A 23480-nucleotide genomic window follows, 5' to 3' on the forward strand; every position below is an offset into this window, starting at 1 on the left:
AGGGGGAGAGAGAGGGAGAGAAGAGAGAGAGAGAGAGAGAGAGAGAGAGAGAGAGAGAGAGAGAGGGAGAGGGAGAGGGAGAGGGAGAGGGAGAGGGAGAGGGAGAGGGAGAGGGAGAGGGAGAGGGAGAGGGAGAGGAGAGGAGAGGAGAGAGAGAGAGAGAGAGAGAGAGAGAGAGAGATTCAAGTCCATTCCAAACCAGAATGACAAAAATCAAACGTGACAAAACAAAGAGTACTAAGTGCTAGATTCTTTGATGTGCCAACTTTTAGAGAGGAGACTAAATTTAGGCTCAATCGTGTCCTACTAGGCAAAGATCCCAGGCACAGTATGCACAGCAGATCTCCTCAACATCCAGGTCAATATTTATTTTGATTGATTTATTGTCAAGTGTACCCAAGTTCTGTTTATGAGCAGTACAGGCAGATCATAGTAAGCAAGGACATACAGATCATATGGTTAAAAAAAAAATTGATTAACATTGCACAGAGCGTGCACTAAGCAAGATCACCATTATTTGAAATTAGAGAGACCATTCATCGGTCCAATAACAGCAGGGAAGAAGCTGTTCTTGAACCTGCTGGTCTGTGTTCAAACTTCCATATCTTCTGCCTAACGGAAGAGGTTGTAGGAAAGCAATAACAGGGTGCAATGGGTCTTTGATGATATTGGCAGCCTTTCTGGGCCAACGGGCCATGTAAATGGAGTCCGTGGATGGAAGATTGGCTTCTATGATGGTCTGGGGCTATGCACACCACCTTCTGTCGTTTCTTACAGTCCTGGGCAGAGCAGTTGCCATACCCAGGCTGTCATGCACCTGGACAGTATGCTTTCTATGGTGCATCTGTGAAAGTTGGTGAGGGACCTTGTGGACATGCCAAATTTCCTGAAACCACGTGAGGAAGAGGAGGCATTGCTGTGCCTTCTTGATCGTCACACATACATGCAAAATCCAGGACAGGTTATCAGTTATCATCACTCTAAGGAACCTGACGCTCTCCACTCTCTCAACCTCAGCTCCACTTATAAATGGGAGCGTGTTCTCCTCCCTTGTTTCTGAAGTCAATGATCAGTTCTTTAGTTTTTCCAAAGTGGAGAGAGAACCATGGCACCAAGCCCCCTATCTCCTTTCTGCATTCTGATTCGTCATTGTTTGATATCCATCCACAGTGGTGTCATCAACAAACTTATAGATGGCGTTCATTCAGAATTTGGCACAAAAGCCTGGGTGTACAGGCAGTACAGTAGTGGGCTCAGACCACACCTTCGGGGGACTCCAGTGTTTTTGTGGAGGTGGTGCAGTTGTTTTATCTTCACTGATTGCAGTCTGTGGGTCAAGAAGCTGAGGATCCAGTTGCAGAGAGCAGAGACCTAGATCTGAGTTTTGATATCAGTCTGGAGGGCAGTATAATGTTGAAGACAGAGCTGTAGTAAATGAGCAGGAGTCTGATGCAGGTGTCCTATTCTTCAGACAAATATTACAAATTCAGATGAGCCGAATTTTCCTCTTTGTAGATGCCGCCAAATTGTACATAGGAAGCACTTTTTCCTACATTGCAACTAACTTCAGAAGAACTTGTTTGATCATAAAGCATTTTGGGACATATTGTGATCAAGAAAGGTGTTGTATGCATGCAAATCATTTCATTTCTCAATTTGGAGAAGCCAGTGTTGGACTGGGGTGTCCAAAGTTAAAAATCACACAACACCAGGTTATAGTCCAACAGGTTTATTTGGAAGCACTAGTTTTCGGAGCGATACTCCATCAGGTGGTTGTCCATTTCTCAGTTTTCTCTAGTCCCACTGTCTAAATCAATATAGCTGAGTTTAACTTGCAATAAATTTTTATTACATCCTGGCTTCCTGTAGTAGTTCAACCTCAAGCCACCATAATAAAGCTGCAATTCTGCAATATCTAGAAGTGCATCAGCTAGCAGTGTGGGAACTAATGACTAAAGATCATCACCAATGCAACGAATAGTTGCGGTTATTGTTTTGCATTCAAGTGGGGGTTGGGTTGGGATTAAGAAAGTATCTTTGATCCAGATTTCTTACTTAACTGAAGTGACAAAAATATCAAGCTTCAGTTACCAATTAAATGTTTGAATTGCAACTCATTCTTTGTAACCAAGTTTCTCTTTTAAATGTTTTTGGGATGGGTCTTCAGTTCGGCCAGATGACTGTCTTGGCAGAGTATAGATCCAACACAACAGCAATGCCTCACACATTTCTGGCAGGTCAGGGACTATTTTTAAGTGAAAAAATATTCCATTTGTAGATTGGGTTAACTTGACTTTTAAAGCCCAAGCTTTATACTCAAATGCCAAGTCCAGGTAAACATTGATTTGCTTCATGTGGACTTTGAACATATTATTGCCCAACATGCAAACAAGTCAGCGTGATTATATGTAGCCACATTGCATCTTACAAACAGGTGAGGAAGGAGAAATAAACATCCCTCTTTTTAAACCCCTTTGAGTTAGTTGCAACAACTTTTTTGTAGCACCCATCATTCCTCAATTAAGGCCTAGTTTAGAAATACGAAGGAGCGAATTACTAAGGTTTTCCTGAGCGAGCGAACGAGGAAGTGTCATTTACTAACCCTGAGAAAATTAAACCTAAAAAGACACAGGAGATTAATTTAAAGGGATCAGGGGGATTTTAAAAAAAATTAAGACCACACAGTTAAACAGTCCTTAAGAATCCTTGAGGGTTAGATTCTTAACCTGAGACCACAGTTATTTATAGGTTTACAAAATTGCGAGGGGCATGGATAGGGTAAATAGGCAAAGTCTTTTCCCTGGGGTCAGGGAGTCCAGAACATGAGGGAATAGGTTTAGAGTGAGAGGGGAAAGATATAAAAGAGACCCACGTGGCAACTTTTTCACACAGAGGGTGGTACATGTATGGAATGAGCTACCAGAGGAAGTGGTGGAGGCTTGTACAATTGCAACATTTAAGAGGCATTTGGATGGGTATATGAATAGGAAGGGTTTGGAGGGATATGGGCCGGGTGCTGGTAGGTGGGACTAGATTGGGTTGGGATATCTGGTCAGCATGGACAGGTTGGACCGAAGGACCTGTTTCCATGCTGTACATTTCTATGACTCTAATAGCTGCCTTGCATCCTCAGCAATAGCTGAATCAGTAGCTATATTTGAGTTATTGTTCAATGCTTATTTTCCCGGCAAGTGCGGTATTCAGTGATAATGACAGAAATATGGTGGCAGAGAGTGTGTTCCAGCTAGCTGTCACAAATACATTTTTCTTCCTGCTACTCAAAAGCAAAATGTTGAACAATTACTGTATTCCAGAACCGAGCTACATTGTCTTTTCAAGCTAATTGGCAAGGAAGCCTTTCATCTCCCAAGATGCAAAAAATATCATGTGCATGAATGAAACAGTAGATGCAAACTTCTCAGCGCAGACTGATTTCCTGATATTAAAGCCTTTAGATCAAAACTAATTTCAATGCAGACAGTTGATTGGTTTCCAGAATTCTCAAAGTTTGCCCCAATCTGTGACCAAATGACACTGGAGTCAAAGTCAAAGCCATACAGCATGAAAACAGAACCTTCGGTCCAACTCGTCCATGCTGAGCAGATATCCCAACCCAATCTAGTCCGACCTGGCAGTAGCCAGCCCAAATCCCTCCAAACCCTTCCTATTCATATACTCATCCAAAGCCTTTTAAATGTTGCAATTGTACTAGCCTCCCCCACTTCCTCTGGTAGCTCATTCCATACACGTACAACCTTAGGTTCCTTTCATAACTTTCCCCTCTCACCCTAAACCTATGCCCTTGAGTTCTGGACTCCTTCATGCCAGGGAGGAGAATTTGCCTATTTATCCTATCCATGCCCCTCATGATTTTATAAACCTCTAAGGGTCACCCCTCAGCCTCTGACGCTTCAGGGAAAAAAGCCCCAATCTATTCAGCCTCTCCAGATAATGGAGATCCTCCAACCCTGGCAACATCCCTTGTAAATCTTTTCTGAACCCTTTTCAGTTTCACAACATCCTTCTGTCAGGAAGGAGACCAGAAATGCACGCAATATTCCAAAGTAGCCTAATCAACATCCTGTACAACCGCAATGTGACCTCTCAACCCCTGTACTCAATACAATAAAGGAAAGCATGCCAAATGCCTTCTTCACTATCCTATCTACCTGCGACTCCACTTTTAAGGAGCTATGAACCTGCACTCCAAGGTCTCTTTTTTTCAGCAACACTCCCTAGGATCTTACCATTAAGTGTATAATTCCTGCTAAGATTAGCTTTCCCAAAATGCAGCACTTCACATTCATCTGAATTAAACTCCATCTGCCACTTCTCAGCCCATTGGCTCATCGTACCAATATTCTGTTGTAATCTGAGGTAACCCTCTTCGCTGCCCACTACACCTCCAATTTTGGTGTCATCTGCAAACTTACTAACTATACTTATGCTCAAAGCCAAATCATTTTTGTAAATGACAAAAAGTAGTGGACCCAGCACCGATCCTTGTGGCACTCCACTGGTCACAGGCCTCCAGTCTGAAAAACAACCCTCCACTACCACCCTCTGTCTTCTACCTTTGAGCCAGTTCTGTATTCAAATGGCTAGTTCTCCCTGTATTACATGAGATCTAACCTTGCTAATCAGACTCCCATGGGGAACCTTGTCGAATGCCTTACTGAAGTCCACATAGATCATGTCTACTGCTCTACCCTCATTAATCCTCTTTATTACTTCTTCAAAAAACTCAGTCATCATGTTTGTGAGACATGATTTCCCACGCACAAAGCAATGTTGACTATCCCTAATCAGTCCTTGCCTTTTCAAATACATGCACATCCTGTCCCTCAGGACAATGAGTAATCTTGTAAAATAATCCTTAGAAATATGTGACCACAATATGATAGAATTTTACATTATGTTTGAAAGTGAGGTAATTCAATTCGATGCAAGGATGATAAATAGCTGAGGTACACTGGGAAGTACATTAAAAGCCATGATTGCACATAGGCAATGGATAATACATGAAGAATTATTACTTGATTCACAGCAACTGTACATTCCTCCAAGGTGCAAAATCTTAAAAAACGTCAGTCAAACATTATTGCCAAAGGAAGTTCAGAATTGTATAAGATTAAAAGAAAACGCCTATAATGTTGTAAGTAGCAGCAATTCTGAGGATTGGTAGGTTGATAGAATACACCAAAGGACTGCTCTTTGTTACTTCCTCAAAAAACTCAATCAAGTTTGTGAGACCTGATTTCCCACGCACAAAGCCCCATGTTGACTATCCCTAATCAGTCCTCGCCTTTCCAAATAAATGTACATCCTGTCCGTCAGATTCCCTCCAACATTTTGCCCACCACTGATGTCAGGCTCACCGTCCATAGTTCCCTGGCTTGTCCTTACCAACTTTCTTAAATAGTGGCACCACATTTGCCAACCTCCAGTCTTCTGGCACCTCACCAATGACCATTGATGATACAAATATCTCAGCAAGAGGCCCAGCAATCACTTTCTGAGCTTTCCACAGAGTTCTAGGGTACACCTGATCCTTGGGGATTTATCCACTTTTATGCATTTCAAAACATCCAGCACTTCCTCCTCTGAAATATGGACATTTTTCAGTCATTTTAATTCCACATTTCTTCATTTTTAAAAAGTGATTTTGTATATAAAAAGGTTTAAGATCAGATGACCAAAATTTAAAAATGTATTCATTCATATTTACCACTACCGTAACAACACAGCAATAGGAAACAGAATGCAACCACAACTGACTGGGTAATTTTTACAATTGAAATCTTCTTAATACTTTAGCGGTAAGTGCAGTAGAGACTGTGTCAAGTACGATCGCAGTCTGCGCTAATGTCCAAAACTGCAGCTAGAAGACAATATTCTGAGGGATAGGATCTATGACTATTTGGCACAACATAGCGTGATTAAAGGCGGTCAGCATGGCTTTGAGAGGGGCAGGTCATGCCTCACAAATCTTACTGAGTTCTTCGAGGATGTGCCAAGACAGGTCGACAAAGGTCGAGCAGTGGATGTGGTGTGTATGGACTTCAGCAAGGCATTTGATAAGGTTCCCCATGGTAGGCTCATTCATAAAGCCAGAAAGTATGGGATACAGGGTGATTTGGCTATCTGGATTCAGAATCTGTTGGCTGACAGAAGGCAGAGAGTGGTTGTAGATGGAAAGTATTCTGCCTGGAGGTCAGTGTTGAGCGGGGTCTTGAGCCTCTGCTCTTCATAGTTTTTATAAATGACTTGCATGAGGTGGTTGAGGGGTGGGTTAGTAAATTTGCAGATGACACAAAGGTTGGAGGTGTCGTCGATAATATCGATGGCTGTTTCAGGTTGCAGCATGACATAGACAGGATGCAGAGCTGGGCTGGGAAATGGCAGATGGAGTTCAACCTGGATAAATGCGAAGTGATGCATTTTAGAAGGTCAAACTCAAATGCTGAATATAGGATTAAAGACAGGATTCTTGGCAGTGTGGAGGAACAGAGGGATCTGGGGTACTTGCAAGTACATAGGCCCCCCAAAGTTGCCACCCAACTGGATAGTGTTGTTAAGCAAACATATGGTGTTTTGGCTTTCAGTAACAGGAGAATCGAGTTTAAGAGCCGCGAAGTTTTGCTACAGCTCTACAAGTCCCTGGTGAAGACTTTTCTCTCTGGGGAGAAGGAGGAAGAGCAAAGACCTGATCGATGTATACAAGATAATGAGAGGAATAGACAGAGTCAATAGCCAGAGACTTTTCCCCAGGGCAGGATTGACGGGTATGAAGGGTCATAGTTGAAGATATTAGGGGAAAGGTATAGAGGAGACGTCAGAGGTAGGTTCTTTACGCAGAGAGTTGTGAATGCATGGATTTCGTTGCCAGCGATGGTGGTGGAAGCAGAGTCATTAGGGACATTCAAGCGACTGCTAGACATGCACATGGAGAGCAGTGAGTTGAGGGGTACGTAGGTTAAGTTATTATATTTTACATTAGGTTTAAACCTCGGCACAACATCACGGGCCAAAGGGCCTGTTAGATTTTAGATTTTAGATTAGATTAGTGTGGAAACAGGCCCTTCGGCCCAACAAGTCCACACCGAGCCGCCGAAGCGAAACCCACCCATACCCCTACATTTACTCCTTACCTAACACTACGGGCAATTTAGTATGGCCAATTCACCTGACCCTGTGCTGTTCTGTGCTGTACTTTTCTATTTTCTATGTTCTAAGGCCTAATCATCTTAGTCTAGGGAAGGTTTAACCCAAAAAATTCAGCTCCTTTGATGTAGACACCAGGCATTAGGAATTCTTCATTGCATTCATCAACTTGATTTGACAAAAGCTTTTAATTAATTTAATCGTGAAGCTCTGACTTGTGCTCTGGACATTCAAACTATCCAAGAAACGTTATCACAATGCTACAACTGCTACATGAAGCAGCATGTCAAGTGGGGAACTGAAACAGACGCCTCCAAAATCTACACTGGTAACAAACAAGGTTTTGCGATAGACCTCAAGCTATTTCTAATCCAGTCGTCAGTGGTTAATCACTTCAATGATCAACTGCCTTCCGTTGTGAGTATTAAACACCACCTGAATGGAAAACATTAAACTTAGTCAACTGTTTCAAAGTTAAAGGAAATATATTGCAGGCAGCATGCTGGATATATCATAGAATACTACACATGGAAACAGACCCTTCAGCCCAACAAGTCCACACCGACCCTTTAAAGAGTAACCCACCCAGACTCATTCCCCTATCCTATGTATTTACCCCTGACTAATGCAGCTAACACTATGGGCAATTTAGCATGGCCAACTCACCTAACCTGCACGTTTGGAACGTGGGAGGAAACCAGGGCACTCAGAGGAAACCCATACAGGCAGAGGGAGAACGTGCAAACTTCACACACAGATAGACAGTTCACCCAAGGCTGGAATCAAACCCTGGTCCCTAGCACTGTGAGACATCAGTACTAACCACTGAGCCACTGTGCTGCCCTATGTTGTTATGTACAGTTTTCAGATGAATGCACCAGATTTGCAAAATACTCTCTGGCTCTTCAAACTTTCAATACAAAAGCAACTCAGCTTCTTCTTGAATGCTCACAAAACGAAACTCACATCAACCCAATCCACTTTACATAAATATTCCACCGTCATATTTGTTGAAGGAGACACTCTGGAATATGTTTAACACATTTCATACTTTTGTAGTCACCTTTCTCAGAAATCCACCATCAATGAGGAGTTCCAACACTGAACCAACTGTGCCAGGTCAGCCTTCTACAAGCAACAACAAATATTTGACGACAAAGAACTGCTCTAGTCCTAATGTACAGAGCAGCCGTCATCATGACCCTCCCAGACTTCAACAAGACCTGAACTGGGCACCAACGACACACAACAGAAGTAGAAAAAATTTCCCAAGCTCTCCACCAGATGCCAGTTTCAACGTGTGAATCATCAAACAAGCATTACTTTCCTCCTTGAAGCCTCTTATCATATTTTTCTCCATGAGTTCAGGCAATTCCTCCAAATTCAACAATGGATTGGACACTATATGGATGACTGCAAAGTGTCTCCTTCAGCACTCCCGTCCCGCACTCCCGTCCTAGTTCCTGAAATCGCAGATGCCCAAAGTTTTACCAATGACAAGCAAAATGCTCCAAAGACACTCTGAACGAGAGAAGTTTTTGACCTGTCATTCAAATTGGTGACAACTTCTCCATTAAACTGCTTTATGCTTCAAGTCCAAACATTTCAAAGATGAGGCACAGGAGTAAAAGGAAGCAAATTCTGCTCTCTAGATTCTTCTACCTTGTGAGGCACCCTGTAGAATCAAGTGACTTGCAGCCCATGCCCTCAAATTGAAAAACAACAACTTTTTGTTTAATCATCTGAATGATAGGGTTGTTGACAAAACAATTCATTGTTATGCATCCCCATTTGCTCAAGATATTAGTGAATCATTTACTTGGCCAGCTCAAATCAATGTGGTAAAATTACTCCCAACAAATTGTTAGGTGGGAAGTTATTTTTTAAACCCAGCCACAGTGAAGCAAAAGTAAAGGGTGGTGTATGACTTGGGATGTGCTGGCAATGCACTAGTTGCCTTTCTCCTTCTAAGGCAGAGAGTTTGGGAGGAGCTATTAAAGAAGGCTTGGCAATTGGCAGTTGCCTTTTTAGCAAAAGATATATTTTAACATAAGAGTCCTTTGTTATCCATAACGATTCGCATACTTACAATGATGCACACTGTCTGTTCTTTGGTTTTTTTCCTTTTCAAACATATTATTGCACCCTAGTCCACATTAATCTGGATTGGTCAACAGTTTCCTAAATTTTTGACCCTCTTTCTGTATGTGGAGAAGACTAACATGGGCTCTGCATTATATCACTTTCCAACATTAACAACATCAAAATACCCAGAATAAAAAAAGTGCTTTGCTTGTGTCAATCAACCAGTTATGAACTGTACTGTATTTCCTGACAGCGCTGTTTACTGTGCTCACCCCATTCTTCCAGTCAGCTGCTCACTGCATTACTTAAAAATGATTTACTTTTAGCAGTTGTTGACCTTCAACTAATGCCAAAACTGAAAATAAATCTTTAAGTTTTCACATCTGTAACGATAATTCTTTCTGGATCAAGCCAATGGCGAGAGATGGCAGCTTGATTGTTTATAGTTTGGCATCGCGAAGTTGCATTCCAAATATAGAAGAAAAATGTAGGGTGTGTTATTCTTTGTACAACCAATTTGTAAATGTCAGTATCCAGTCAAAGTGAAATAGTGTAAACTGATATAACACCGAGGTTTGTTTAAACTAAAACAAAAACACGTTGAAATTTACAGTTGAGACTATTCACATAGAGTCATAGAGATGTACAGCATGGAAACAGATCCTTCGGTCCAACCCGTCCATGCCAACCAGATATCCCAACCCAATCTAGTCCCACCTACCAGCACCCGGCCCAGATCCCTCCAAACCCTTCCTATTCATATACCCATCCAAATGCCTCTTAAATCTTGCAATTGTACCAGCCTCCACCACATCCTCCAGCAGCTCATTCCATACACGTACCACGCTCTGCGTGAAAAAGTTGCCCCTTAGGTCTCTTTTATATCTTTCCCCTCTCACTCGAAACCTATGCCCTCTAGTTCTGGACTCCCCAACCCCAGGGAAAAGACTTTGTCTATTTATCCTATCCATGCCCCTCAATTTTGTAAACTTCTAAGGTCACCCCTCAGCCTCCGACTCTCCAGGGAAAACAGCCCCAGCCTGTTCAGCCTCTCCCTGTAGCTCAGATCCTCCAACCCTGGCAACATCCTTGTAAATCTTTTCTGAACCCTTTCAAGTTTCACAACATCTTTCCGATAGGAAGGAGACCAGAATTGCACGCAATATTCCAACAGTGGCCTAACCAATGTCCTGTACAGCCGCAACATGACCTCCCAACTCCTGTACTCAAGACTCTGACCAAGAAAGGAAAGCATACCAAATGCCTTCTTCACTATCCTATCTACCTGCGACTCCACTTTCAAGGAGCTATGAACCTGCACTCCAAGGTCTCTTTGTTCAGCAATACTCCCTAGGACCTTACCATTAAGTGTATAAGTCCTGCTAAGATTTGCTTTCCCAAAATGCAGCACCTCGCAATTATCTGAATTAAACTCCATCTGCCACTTCTCAGCCCATTGGCCCATCTCGTCAAGATCCTGTTGTAATCTGAGGTAACCCTCTTCGCTGTCCACTACACCTCCAATTTTGGTGTCATCTGCAAACTTACTAACTGTACCTCTTACGCTCACATCCAAATCATTTATGTAAATGACAAAAAGTAGAGGGATGAGCACCGATCCTTGTGGCACTCCACTGGTCACAGGCCTCCAGTCTGAAAAACAACCCTCCACCATCACCCTCTGTCTTCTACCTTTGAGCCAGTTCTGTATCCAAGTGGCTAGTTTTCCCTGTATTCCATGAGATCTAACCTTGCTAATCAGTCTCCCATGGGGAACCTTGTTGAACGCCTTACTGAAGTCCATATAGATCACATCTAATGCAATGCCCTCATCAAAAAACTCAATCAAGTTTGAGAGACATGGTTTCCCATGCACAAAGCCATATTGACCATCCCGAATCAGTCCTTGCCTTTCTAAATACGTGTACATCCTGTACCTCAGGATTCCCTCCAACAACATGCCCTCCACCGAGGTCAGGCTCACTGGTCTATAGTTCCTGGCTTGTCCTTACCACCCTTCTTAAACAGTGGCACCACGTTTGCCAACCTCCAGTCTTCCGGCGCCTCACCTGTGACTATCGATGATACAAATATCTCAGCAAGAGGCCCAGCAATCACTTCTCTAGCTTCCCACAGAGTTCTCGGGTACACCTGATCAGGTCCTTCTTTTGTATCTGGATGAAATAACAGTTTCTGTCAACTGGGATGCTGGATAATGATACAGTAGAAGTATTTCAGAGGCTTATGGGTTCAAATAACAGGTCAAACAATGGGCATGTAATCTTTCCAAATAACTAAGCTGACATCTGATGGTTTGGACTAAGACAGCAGACACTCAGTGCATACAAGAGTTCAGTTGAGAGATTCATTTAACTGTTACTAATTTTTTTGTTCAGACAGACTTATGTACTGGTTTTATTATTATTTGCCATTATTTCACAAGATTCTGGATAAAGGATCTGTATTCAAACCCAACATTGCTCCTATCTAGCCACACAATACAAAAAGGTCAAGCAGTGTCAGTTTATTTTTGTTTTATAATTTGGTACTTCCCACAAATGAAACACTAATTTTCCATTTCAAGCACTAAATGTACACAATCCTCCCCATTTAGTGTGTGAGTTTTCAATATTCCTCTCTTCGCAAATCCCATTTCAAAAGCTCCACATCTAATACCTTTGTCATCAAAGTGCTTTAGCTCCGTTTCTTGATCATACTGCAAGTTACTATTCCTAACTGAAGGATTAGATTTTCCAGACATTGTTCCTAGAAGTCATGGGAAATGGCTATTAATGCACATGGGAAGTTAATGGAATTCATATTCTGTTGTCAACTGCAGCTTAAAAGTTTCCGTCATTCCCAAAGAAACAATCCAGTGTGAGAGGTACTCAAAGGCCAAGTCTGTGCCCACATCCTTATCAACCTGTTGCAATTATTAAACACTATAATTCTAATGCTGGCTCATTCTTATTTTTTCAGTCTTGTATAAAAGAAAGTATTATCTATTAAAGGATCTGTATTCAAACCTTTTACAGTACTTCATGAAACTATCATGTATTGAGCTTCCATTGAATATGGAGTCTTATGTGATCCATGCAATGCTAACAGCATGTAGGAGTTGAAAACCTTGAACTAAGAAACTTTTAATATACCAGTCAGCTTACATTCTGAGAAAGGAACAAATGCGTAAACAAAATTCATGGTTGAAAATTCTCTGCATTTTGCCACCATGTGCAAGAGGCTCCATATTGCACCTCCCACCATTCCTCACTTTTTTTTCCCTTCTGGCAACATACTGCTTGCTTTTCAATGTTATAAAGATTTTGTATCACCTTACTTTCCCTGCTTGAAAAAAAAGCCACTGGAAAGGTGATCAATAGAATATAAAACAACAATACAAAATTCACATGGAGAGATCAATTATCCTTACTCACACCAATCCAAGTATTAGTGATTATTCTTGCATTTCCCAGTTTGCAAAGCCAGCATCACAAAACAAGGATTGCAAATCAAGTTAGTTTCGGTTCAACAAAAACAAACATCAAGCTTGTGATCCTAAATTCAGGAACTGGAACCATGAGCACTGAAGCATCATTGTATGTAAAGCTGTTTATACATACTTCGAGTTTCTGTAGATCAAAAGTATAAAATTATAATTATTTAATAAGTACTATTAAAGATTTCTGTTCTTCAGAAGGGTCACTGGACTCAAAACAATAACTGATTTCTCTCCACGGATGCTGCCAGACCTGCTGAGATTTTCCAGCAATTTCTGTTTTTATTTCACCTTTTTGATAATGACGTGTTTGATTTTGCTTGCAACAGGTGATTGCTTAAAGTCGTCTCAAGTTGTTCTGATATTACAGCCTGCTAGTTATGGATTCTTTTGTCCAGAAGGTCTTAATTTCTTTTGCAGCAAGACTGAGGCAGCATCCAGGTTTGGGGCTGACAAATTGTAAGTAACATTCATGTTACACAAGTGCCGGACAATGACAATCTCCAACAAGAGATAATTTAGCTATTGCTCCACAGTGTCCAATAGCATTACAATCATTGAATCCCTCACTATCAAATCTTGGGGATAACCCTTGGCAGAACTCCACTGGATCAGCCATATATATATACACAATTGCTAGAATAGCAGGTCACAGGCTAGGAATTGCACAGTGAGTAACTCACTGTCTGTCTCCTCAAAACCAGTGCACAGACGACAAGGTACAAGTCAGCAGCTGGAATGACTGCTCTCCACTAGCCTGGATGAGTGCTACTCTCTAACTATACTCAAGAAGCTTACACACATCCACGATGAAGTAGCCCACTTGAAGGGCACCACCTTTTTCTTCACTGTTGACATGCAGAAGGAGCAGCGTGCACCATCTAAAAAATGCATTGCAATCAATCTGTATCATCTACAGCCACAGGTGAGGTCCTGGAAGACGGCTAATATTGTACCTTTGGTACAATGTGAGGTATAGCACTTTGGTAAAACAAACAAGGGCAGGACTTGTACAGTTGGTAGTAGGGCCCTGTATGGACTCAATGGACCAAATGGTTTGCTTCCATGCTTTCAAGCTTATAAACTCTACAGCTTCGAAGCAGACGGCCAATCGATTCATTGGATCACCACCACTGCAAATTTATCTCTGACCCACATGCCATTCTAACGTGGATTGCATCGCCATCCCTCTCTATCACTGGATAGGAAGTGCCTACACCCAAAGACTGAAGTGGTCCAAGAAGGTGACAGGGTGAGGGTGCAGGGAAATGTGGAGGTGGGAGTGGGCATTATAGTGGAAGGAACAAGGACTAGTCAAAGCTTGAGAATTTAATCATGGGAACAGTCCAGAAGTGGTTGCAGAAACAAACTGGAAAGACGAGAGAGAGAGAGCAATAGTACAGATTTGATAAGACTGACTTGGATGTGGGTGCTGAAAAATGTGTTGCTGGAAAAGCGCAGCAGGTCAGGCAGCATCCAAGGAGCAGGAGAATCGACGTTTCGGGCATAAGCCCTTCTTCAGGAATAAAGGCAGTGAGCCTGAAGCATGGAGAGATCAGGTAGAGGAGGGTGGGGGTGGGGAGAAAGTAGCAGAGTACAATGGGTGAGTGGGAGAGGGGATGAAGGTGATAGGTCAGGGAGGAGAGGGTGGAGTGGATAGGTGGAAAAGGAGATAGGCAGGTAGGACAAGTCATGGGGACAGTGCTGAGCTGGAAGTTTGGAACTAGGGTGAGGTGGGGGAAGGGGAAATGAGGAAGCTGTTGAAGTCCACATTGATGCCCTGGGGTTGAAGTGTTCCGAGGCAGAAGATGAGGCGTTCTTCCTCCAGGCGTCTGGTGGTGAGGGAGCAGCGGTGAAGGAGGCCCAGGACCTCCATGTCCTCAGCAGAGTGGGAGGGGGAGTTGAAATGTTGGGCCACGGGGCAGTGTGGTTGATTGGTGCGGGTGTCCCGGAGATGTTCCCTGAAGCGCTCTGCTGGGAGGCGCCCAGTCTCCCCAATGTAGAGGAGACCGCATCGGGATCAACGGATACAATAAATGATATTAGTGGATGTGCAGGTAAAACTTTGATGGATGTGGAAGGCTCCTTTAGGGCCTTGGATAGAGGTGCGGGAGGAGGTGTGGGTGCAGGTTTTACAGTTCCTGCGGTGGCAGGGGAAAGTGCCAGGATGGGAGGGTGCGTTGTAGGGGGGCGTGGACCTGACCAGGTAGTCACGGATGGAACGGTCTTTGCGGAAGGCGGAGAGGGGTGGGGAGGGAAATATATCCCTGGTGGTGGGGTCTGTTTGGAGGTGGCGGAAATGTCGGCAGATGATTTGGTTTTTGCGAAGGTTGGTAGGGTGGAAGGTGAGCACCAGGGGCGTTCTGTCCTTGTTACGGTTGGAGGGGTGGGGTCTGAGGGCGGAGGTGCGGGATGTGGACGAGATGCGTTGGAGGGCATCTTTAACCACGTGGGAAGGGAAATTGCCGTCTCTAAAGAAGGAGGCCATCTGGTGTGTTCTGTGGTGGAACTGGTCCTCCTGGGAGCAGATACGGCGGAGGCAGAGTAATTGGGAATACGGGATGGCATTTTTGCAAGAGGTAGGGTGGGAAGAGGTGTAATCCAGGTAGCTGTGGGAGTCGGTGGGTTTGTAAAAAATGTCAGTGTCAAGTCGGTCGTCATTAATGGAGATGGAGAGGTCCAGGAAGGGGAGGGAGGTGTCAGAGATGGTCGAGGTAAATTTAAGGTCAGGGTGGAATGTGTTGGCGAAGTTGATGAATTGCTCAACCTCCTCGCGGGAGCACGAGATGGCGCCAATGCGGTCATCAATGTAGCGGAGGAAGAGGTGGTGAGTGGTGCCGTTGTAATTACGGAAGATCAAGTGCTCTACGTAGCCAACAAAGAGACAGGCATAGCTGGGGCCCATACGTGTGCCCATGGCTACCCCTTTGGTCTGGAGAAAGTGGGAGGATTCAAAGGAGAAATTGTTAAGGGTGAGGACCAGTTCGGCCAAACAAATGAGTGTTGGTGGAAGGGTACTGTTGGGAACGTCTGGAGAGGAAAAAACGGAGGGCTTGGAGGCCCTGGTCATGGCGGATGGAGGTGTAGAGGGATTGGATATCCATGGTGAAGATGAGGCATTGGGGGCCGGGGAAACGGAAGTCTTGGAGGAGGAGGAGGGCGTGGGTGGTGTCTCGAACGTATGTGGGGAGTTCCTGGACTAGGGGGGATAGGACAGTGTCGAGGTAGGTAGAGAAGAGTTCAGTGGGGCAGGAGCATGCTGAGACAATGGGTCGGCCAGGGTGGTCGTGCTTGTGGATCTCGGGAAGGAGGTAGAACCGGGCAGTGCAGGGTTCCCGGACTATGAGGTTGGAAGCTGTGGGTGATCTCCTGAGGTGATGAGGTTCTGTATGGCCTGGGAGATGATGGTTTGGTGTTGGGGGGTGGGGTCATGGTCGAGGGGGCAGTAGGAAGAGGTGTCCTCGAGTTGGAGTTTGGCTTCAGCGGTGTAGCGGTCAGTGCGCCAGACTACCACTGCGCCCCCTTTATCCACTGGCTTGATGGTGAAGTTGGTCAGAAATGGACCTACTGGTTATAAGAGCGAACACACAGAAGACAAGTCCATTTCAGGTGCTGCAACAAAACATGGTACAGACAGAACTGATGTGAAGCAGAACAATTGAGCTTGATCAAGCTAATTGTGGTGACCAAGTAGCTAGAAGAGGACATCTCTATATTTTCTTGGCAAGCAGGCTGTAGGGAATACAACCTGATCCAGGTGTGGTAATTGTATCTCGAGTGAACCTTGCCTGGTGACACTCCCAAGTTTTGGCAAAACCTGACTGGCAGCATTCTCACAGTGTGAGAGGCAAAGGTTATGCATTCAGGTTCCACTCCAGAAACTCAAGCACAAAAATCCTGGTGGGACACAGCAACAAGTCATTGAAGAATACTGCATTGGTATTGGCATAGTCTTTCAGCCAGCCTGGTCTGCCCCCTCAGGTAAATAGAAAGGTCTCATCAATATTTTGAAGAGGATCAGGCACATTCTCTCTAGTATTACAGCCAATATTTATTCTTCGGTCGACAATGAAACAAAACGAGGCTAATTGAACTGTTTATTAAAAGGAGCTGTTACATTATTCAACGGGCTGACAGTCTCCTGTGCTGCTCTATGCAGTGACAAAATAAAATTTTCTTTTGATGCTTAGGACTTCCCTCTACACAAACTTGTAGCTTTGTCACAATGGCATTTCTCAGGCCGGAAGGTACTTTAGGATATCTTGCATATTGATTAAAACCTTATTTTTTGTCCCCACACACTCGTACATTCCTTGCCATGTCAAGTTCAACTGATGCATTATAGTCTCCTCAAAGAGCATCACAGTGAGAATTCAGACTCAGATTAAGAGTCTATATTGGAATCACTTTCCACTGTTGCAAAGGTCAATAAATTCAAAGGTGACAATGTAAATGCACCTTTACTGCAGTTATGTTAGTTATGAACATTTGGAAAGCACCTGAAAATTTCTGGTTCTGCATTGGCAGATTGAAGACAACATTTATTCCTTTTATTGTGAATAATTACTTCAGCTTTAAGAAAAAAAAGCATGAAGTTTATCTAGAAGCACTTGCTAAATATTTGGATCTAAAATATTGTTTCTTTCAGATGCTTCCATTTAACCAAAATATTGCAGAGCTAAAAGGAACAAGGTAACCAAACCTGCAGAACTCACATTACAAGGGAAATAATGGCCATTACCTGCGACTCCTTTTCAATACAGTTCTCAGGGCAAAATATGAAACAATATGTTGTTCTACTGAACACCAAAATACTATCTGTAAAAATAAATCACTTTTTATTCAAGCACTAGAGGCCAAGCAAGCCAAACTTGAAACTAAAGTTGACAATAACAGTCGGTATATAGCTAAAACATGCAAAAGCTAAACTAAAGCAGCTTGTTAAATGTCGACCTTTTTTTTGCCAACATCATACAGCAATTGCACTTTAAAATAAGGCTTTGGAGGGAAACGTCATACTTACTGAAATGAAACGTTTTTAGAGTCTTTTTTACTAAGAAATCTTGTAGACTTCAGTTCTTCCGCAGGAGTACAATTCTGGTTTTGCTCAGTCATCAGGATTCCTTCCCAGGAATTACTCCACTTACAACTGTCTTTACCTCTGCATAAAAGTCCTCCAGACTTCAGGGAGGAGGGGAAGGCACGTCCTTTGTTCCAGGAGTATGCTCGAAAAATCGTACCACTGGGCCCGGTGTGGGGCAGCTTTCTCTGAGTAAGCCAAAGGGGGAAGAAACAAAAATAAAAACTGTTCGCTAATCTAACGAGGAAAAACTTACTCGGATAGGTAACTTGCAAAACTTTCTTAAAGCATGCGTAGAAACTTTTATTTTAGATTTTACTGAACAGTCCACCTATCGCCTGGAGGGAACACCTCCAATTGTGCAGTATCCACTCCCTCCTGGCTGTTTCAACCAATTATGAACAAAACTGCTAGTTCTGCAGGCACACAGGATGTGTCTCTAAGCAGCCCTTGAATTTCTTGCAGTGAACACTGGTGTAGTACATACTGTCAATTATTTAGACAGGGTATGATTTCACAAGCTGCCCGTGCATTTCGATAACACAGTATCATGTAATATTTGAAGAGAATGAGAGAGCCACACTGAAGAAGCAAATAGAAATTCACAGCCATTGAGGGCAGTCTCCACTCTCAGGGAAACAGCATTAAGTGGGTGAGACAGGGAACGATTTGACATCCGTACCATTTGGAACAGGGCCTACCAAGGCTCGGATATCAAGTCCTGCTGTTGTTACTCATTTAAACAGCTATAAATGTGTTCAGTTTAATTTGTATGGGTGCAAAATTGCAAGCTGGGGTCAAGTTGGAATTTCTTATGCCGCTTAAGGAGTTCTCCAATCTCGCCTAATGTTCAGTGTGATGAAGTTTGCCATGTGTTATAATGGATTCTATGTCTAGAACAGAAAAATAAAACAATGATTGTTTGTCCAAAAGCAGTGAAAGGTAAATGTGGCTTCATTCTTTCGCTGTTAGCTCTTCCCCCAACAATCTGGAAAAGCACAAAACCAATAGGTGAAGATTTCTTCTGCATAAAACATGATGAAATGATGGACCTATCTAACTGTGTGCAAACTCATCATACATTTTGTACAATATGCAATAGATAACTCTGTGTAATCCCACCAATAGATTTATTAGTTTAATGATAATACTAGATTGAGTTCAGAGTTGCTCAGCCCTCTAGTGGCTGGAATACAGTGTGGCTAATAATGGGGTGGCACTGTTTTGATGACGTTGGTGAAACCCAGGGACAGCTGTTTATATGGGAAATTCTTGCTGCTCATCCTAAGTAAGCATCATTTGTTTTCTTCAGATGGGTTTCACTGCATCCAGAAAAGCATTAAGTTGCTACTGCCAGTATTGGTGTCTCGACAATAGTAGTGCTATGGAGTGGGCCTGAATCTGACTCATACAGTCATAGAGTGCACAGCACGGAAACAGACCCTTCTGTCCAACTTGTCCATGCTGACCAGAAATCCTAAATTAATCTAGTCACATATGCGAGCACTTGACCCATATCCCTCTAAACCCTTCCTATTCGTATACCCATCCACATGACTTTTAAATGTTGTAATTGTACCAGCCTCCACCACTTCCTCTAGCAGTCCATTCCATATACGCACTAACCTCTGTGTGAAAATGTTGCATCTTAGGTCCCTTTTAAATCTTTCGCCTTTCACATTAAACTTATGCCCTCTAGTTCTGAATTCCCTTGTCCTAGGGAAAGAAGGGCTTTTGCCCGAAATGTCGACTTTCCTGCTCCTCAGATGCTGCCAGACTTGCTGTGTTTTCCCAGCTCCACTCTAATCTTGACTCTAATCTCCAACATTTGCAGTACCCGCTTTTGCTAGGGAAAATACTTTGTCTATTTACCCTAACCATGCCCCTCATGATTTTATAAACCTCTATAAGGTCACCTGGCAGCCTCTGAAGCTCCAAGGTAAATAACCCCAGCCTATTCAACCTTTCCCTATAGCTCAAACCCTCCAACCCTGGCAACACCCTTGTAAACCTTTTCTGAACCCTTTCAAGTTACCTGGTATCCTTCTATAGCAGGGAGACCAGAATTGCACACAATGTTCCAAATGTGGCCTAACCAATGTCCTGTACAGCTGCAACATGACCTCCCAACTCCTATACTCAACCAATAAATCTCATGCTTAGCATGAGTGGCATTACATTTCAAAGGTTTTGCATTTGAAGCAGATATCTGCCTTCAGTTATAGACACATAGAGATGTACAGCACGGAAACAGACCCTTCCGTCAAACTTGTCCATGCCGACCAGATATTCCAACCCAATCTAGTCCCACCTGCCAGCACCTGGCCCAGGTTTCTGTTCCTAAATCAGATGGTTGTATGTTCAAACCCTACACCGATCTGATTACAGATTTGCTGTATAGTTACTGTTTAGAGTTTAATAAAGTTCACAAAAAGAAGTTATCGGAAATCGCACGCTTTTGAAATCTTCACTTGACAAAGGAGCTGTGCTCCAAAAACTTGTGATTTCAAATAATCCTGTTGGACTATAACCTGGTATCGTGTGATTTCTGACTTTGTCCACCCCAGCCCAACATTGGCACCTCCACATCATTAGGGATTATGAGATAGCTGGTATAAGGAATGGAAAGTGCATCACTAGCAATGCTGATGGTATCTTTAGGCACATTGTTGAAGCTTTCCTGCACATTTAACGCGTGATGGTGGCATTATGTCAATGGACTAACAATCCAGAGCCCCAGGCTATTGCTCTCAGGATATAGTTTGAAAACCACCATGGCGGATGATGAAATTTGAACTCAATGAAAAGCTCTGAACTGAAGAGCTGGCCTAAGGGCAATCGTGTAATCACCATCAATTGCCACAAAAACACATCAGGTTCACTGGTGCCCTTGTAGGGGAGGAAATGTGATGTCTTTACCTAGTCTGGCCTACATGTGACTCCATTCCCATTGCAATATGGTTGACTCTTAAGTGCCCTCTGGCAAGTAGGAATGGACAATAAATGCTGGCCAAGCCAGCAACACCTACATTGCATGAATGAATGTTTAAGATGTTTGCTAAGTTTGGAGTTCTGAAATGGAAGATGCTGCATTCACCAGCAGCAGCATCACTCAATTTGACAGGCACAATATTTCCAAAACTTACTGCTATTAGCACTACGTGTATATGAGTGAGCGTATTAACAAGTATTGACTTTGTTTCCTTGTCTGCATTTCGCAGGCTGGTACTGCACAAAAGTAGTTAAAAAAATGCTTTACATAATTATACTACGGCTATAGGAGATGAAGAGATGGAAGAGATAAGAGTATGATCTAAAAATAGGAACGTAACGAATAAAGTTCAGTAATTTATATTCCAACTTGGCAAGGGTCTGTTAAACTTGTTCTGTCAATTAGTATATCTAGGACTAATCGTTGACTTCACTTCTACTTTCCCACCTTCTCTTCCACATCGCGTGATTTTCCAAGAGTGAAAACAATTGTACCTTTGAGTCTTAAATAAAGTCATAAAGTTATAGAGATGTATGGAAACAGACCCTTCAGTCCAATTCATCCATACTGACCAGATATCCCAACCTAATCTAGTTCCATTTGCCAGCTCTTGGCCCATATCCCTCTAAACCATTCTTATTCATATACCCATCCAGATGCCTTTTAAATGTTACAATTGTACCAGCTTCCACCACTTCCTCTGGCAGCTCATTCCATACACGCACCACCCTCTGTGTGAAAAAGGTTGCCCCTTAGGTCTCTTTTATATCTTTCCCCTCTCACCCTAAACATATGCCCTCTAGTTCTGGACTCCCCCACCCCAGGGAAAAGACTTTATTTATTTAGCTTATCCATGCCCCTCATGGTTTTATAAACCTCTATGAGGTCATACCCCAGCCTTTGACACTCCAGGGAAAGCAGCCCCAGCCTATTCAGCCTCTCCCTCTAGCTCAAATCCTCCAACCCTGGCAACATGCTTATAAATCTTTTTTTAAGTCTTTCAAGTTTCACAACATTTGTTCAATAGGAAGGAGACCAGAATTATATGCAATATTCCAAAAATGGCCTAACCAATGTCCTGTACAGCCACAACATGACTTTCCAACTTCTGTACTAAATACTCTGCAGCATACCAAACGCCTTCTTCACTATCCTATCTACTTTCAAGGAGCTATGAACCTGCACTCCAAGGTCTCTTTGTTCAGCAACACTCCCTAGGATCATAGCATTAAGTGTATAGGTCCTGCTAAGACTTGATTTTCCAAAGTGCAGCACCTCGCATCTATCTAAATTAAACTCCATCTGTCACTCCTCAGCCCATTGGCCTATCTGATCAAGATCCCAATAATGGAGTATTCATCACCTTCTGGAGTAAATAATTCTAAGTATTTCAATCTGCTAAGTAAAGAAATTTGTCTTCATCTCAGTTCTAAATTATTGGTCCTTTGTCCTAAAACTGTACCACTTTTGATATAGACTTAGAGTCATAGAGTCATAGTGATGTACAGCACGGAAACAGGGCCTTCGGTCCAACCCGTCCATACTGACTAGATATCCCAACCCAATCTAGTTCCACCTGCCAGCACCTGGCCCATATCCCTTCAAACCCTTCCTATTCATATACCCATTCAGATGCCTTTTAAATGTTGCAATTGTACCAGCCTCTACCACTTCCTCTGGCAGTTCATTCCATACACATACAACCCTCTGCGTGAAAAAGTTAACCTTCCCCTCTCACCCTAAATCTATGCCCTCTAGTTCTTGACTCCCGCACCCCAGGGAAGTGACTTTGTCTATTTATCCAATCCATGCTCCTCATGATTTTATAATCCTCCATAAGGTCACCCCTCAGCCTCTGACACTCCAGGGAAAACAGCCACAGCTTATTCAGCCTCACCCGATAGCTCAAATTCTCCAACCCTGGCAACATCCGTCTTAACCTTTTCTGAACCCTTTCAAGTTTCACAACATCTTTCCAAAAGGAAGGAGACCAGAATTGCACACAATATTCCAAAAGTGGCCTAACCAATGTCCTGTACAGCCGCAACATGACCTCCCAACTCCTGTACTCAGTACTCTGACCAATAAAGGAAAGCATACCAAATGCCTTGTTCACTATCCTATCTACCTGCAACTCCACTTTCAAGGAGCTATGAACTCCAAGGTTTCTTTGTGCAGCAACACTCCCTAGGACCTTACCATTAAGTGTATAAGTCCTGCTAAGATTTGCTTTCCAAAATGCAGCACCTCGCATTTATCTGAATTAAACTCCATCTGCCATTCCTCAGCCCATTGGCCCATCTGATCAAAATTCCGTTGTAATCTGAGGTAACCCTCTTCGCTGTCCACTACACCTCCAATTTTGGTGTCATCTGCAAACTTACTAACTGTACCTCTTATGCTCCCATTCAAATCATTTATATAAAGGACAAACAATAGTGGGCCCAGCACCGATCCTTACTCCACTGGTCACAGGCCTCCAGACTGAAAGACAACCCTCCACCACCATCCTCTGTCTTCTGCCTTTGAACCAATTCTGTATCCAAATGGCTAGTTCTCCCTGTATTCCATGAGATCTAACCTTGCTAACAAGTATCCCATGGGGAACCTTGTCGAATGCCTTACTGAAGTCCATATAGATCACGTCTACCACTCTGCCCTCA

General features: G+C 43.1%; 1 protein-coding gene across 4 annotated transcripts in view; it reads right to left on the bottom strand.

The window, feature by feature from the left end:
* gramd2b (GRAM domain containing 2B) overlaps positions 1–23480 on the bottom strand; it is a 180839-nt gene that overhangs the window by 54374 nt on the left and 102985 nt on the right. For 3 of the 4 annotated variants that reach the window (XM_087998049.1, XM_087998054.1, XM_087998046.1), the window contains one exon: positions 17769–18013. The exons of the other annotated variant lie outside the window; for it this stretch is intronic. In XM_087998049.1, coding sequence (XP_087854175.1) covers positions 17769–18013 — 245 coding nt within the window. Of the gene's footprint in view, positions 1–17768; positions 18014–23480 lie in introns of those variants that run through there. 4 annotated transcript variants of the gene reach the window in all.

Source organism: Chiloscyllium plagiosum, unplaced genomic scaffold (genome assembly GCF_037043375.1).
Source record: "Chiloscyllium plagiosum isolate Xiang-an unplaced genomic scaffold, Cpla_swu_hap1 HiC_scaffold_2, whole genome shotgun sequence".
NCBI lineage: Eukaryota > Metazoa > Chordata > Chondrichthyes > Orectolobiformes > Hemiscylliidae > Chiloscyllium > Chiloscyllium plagiosum.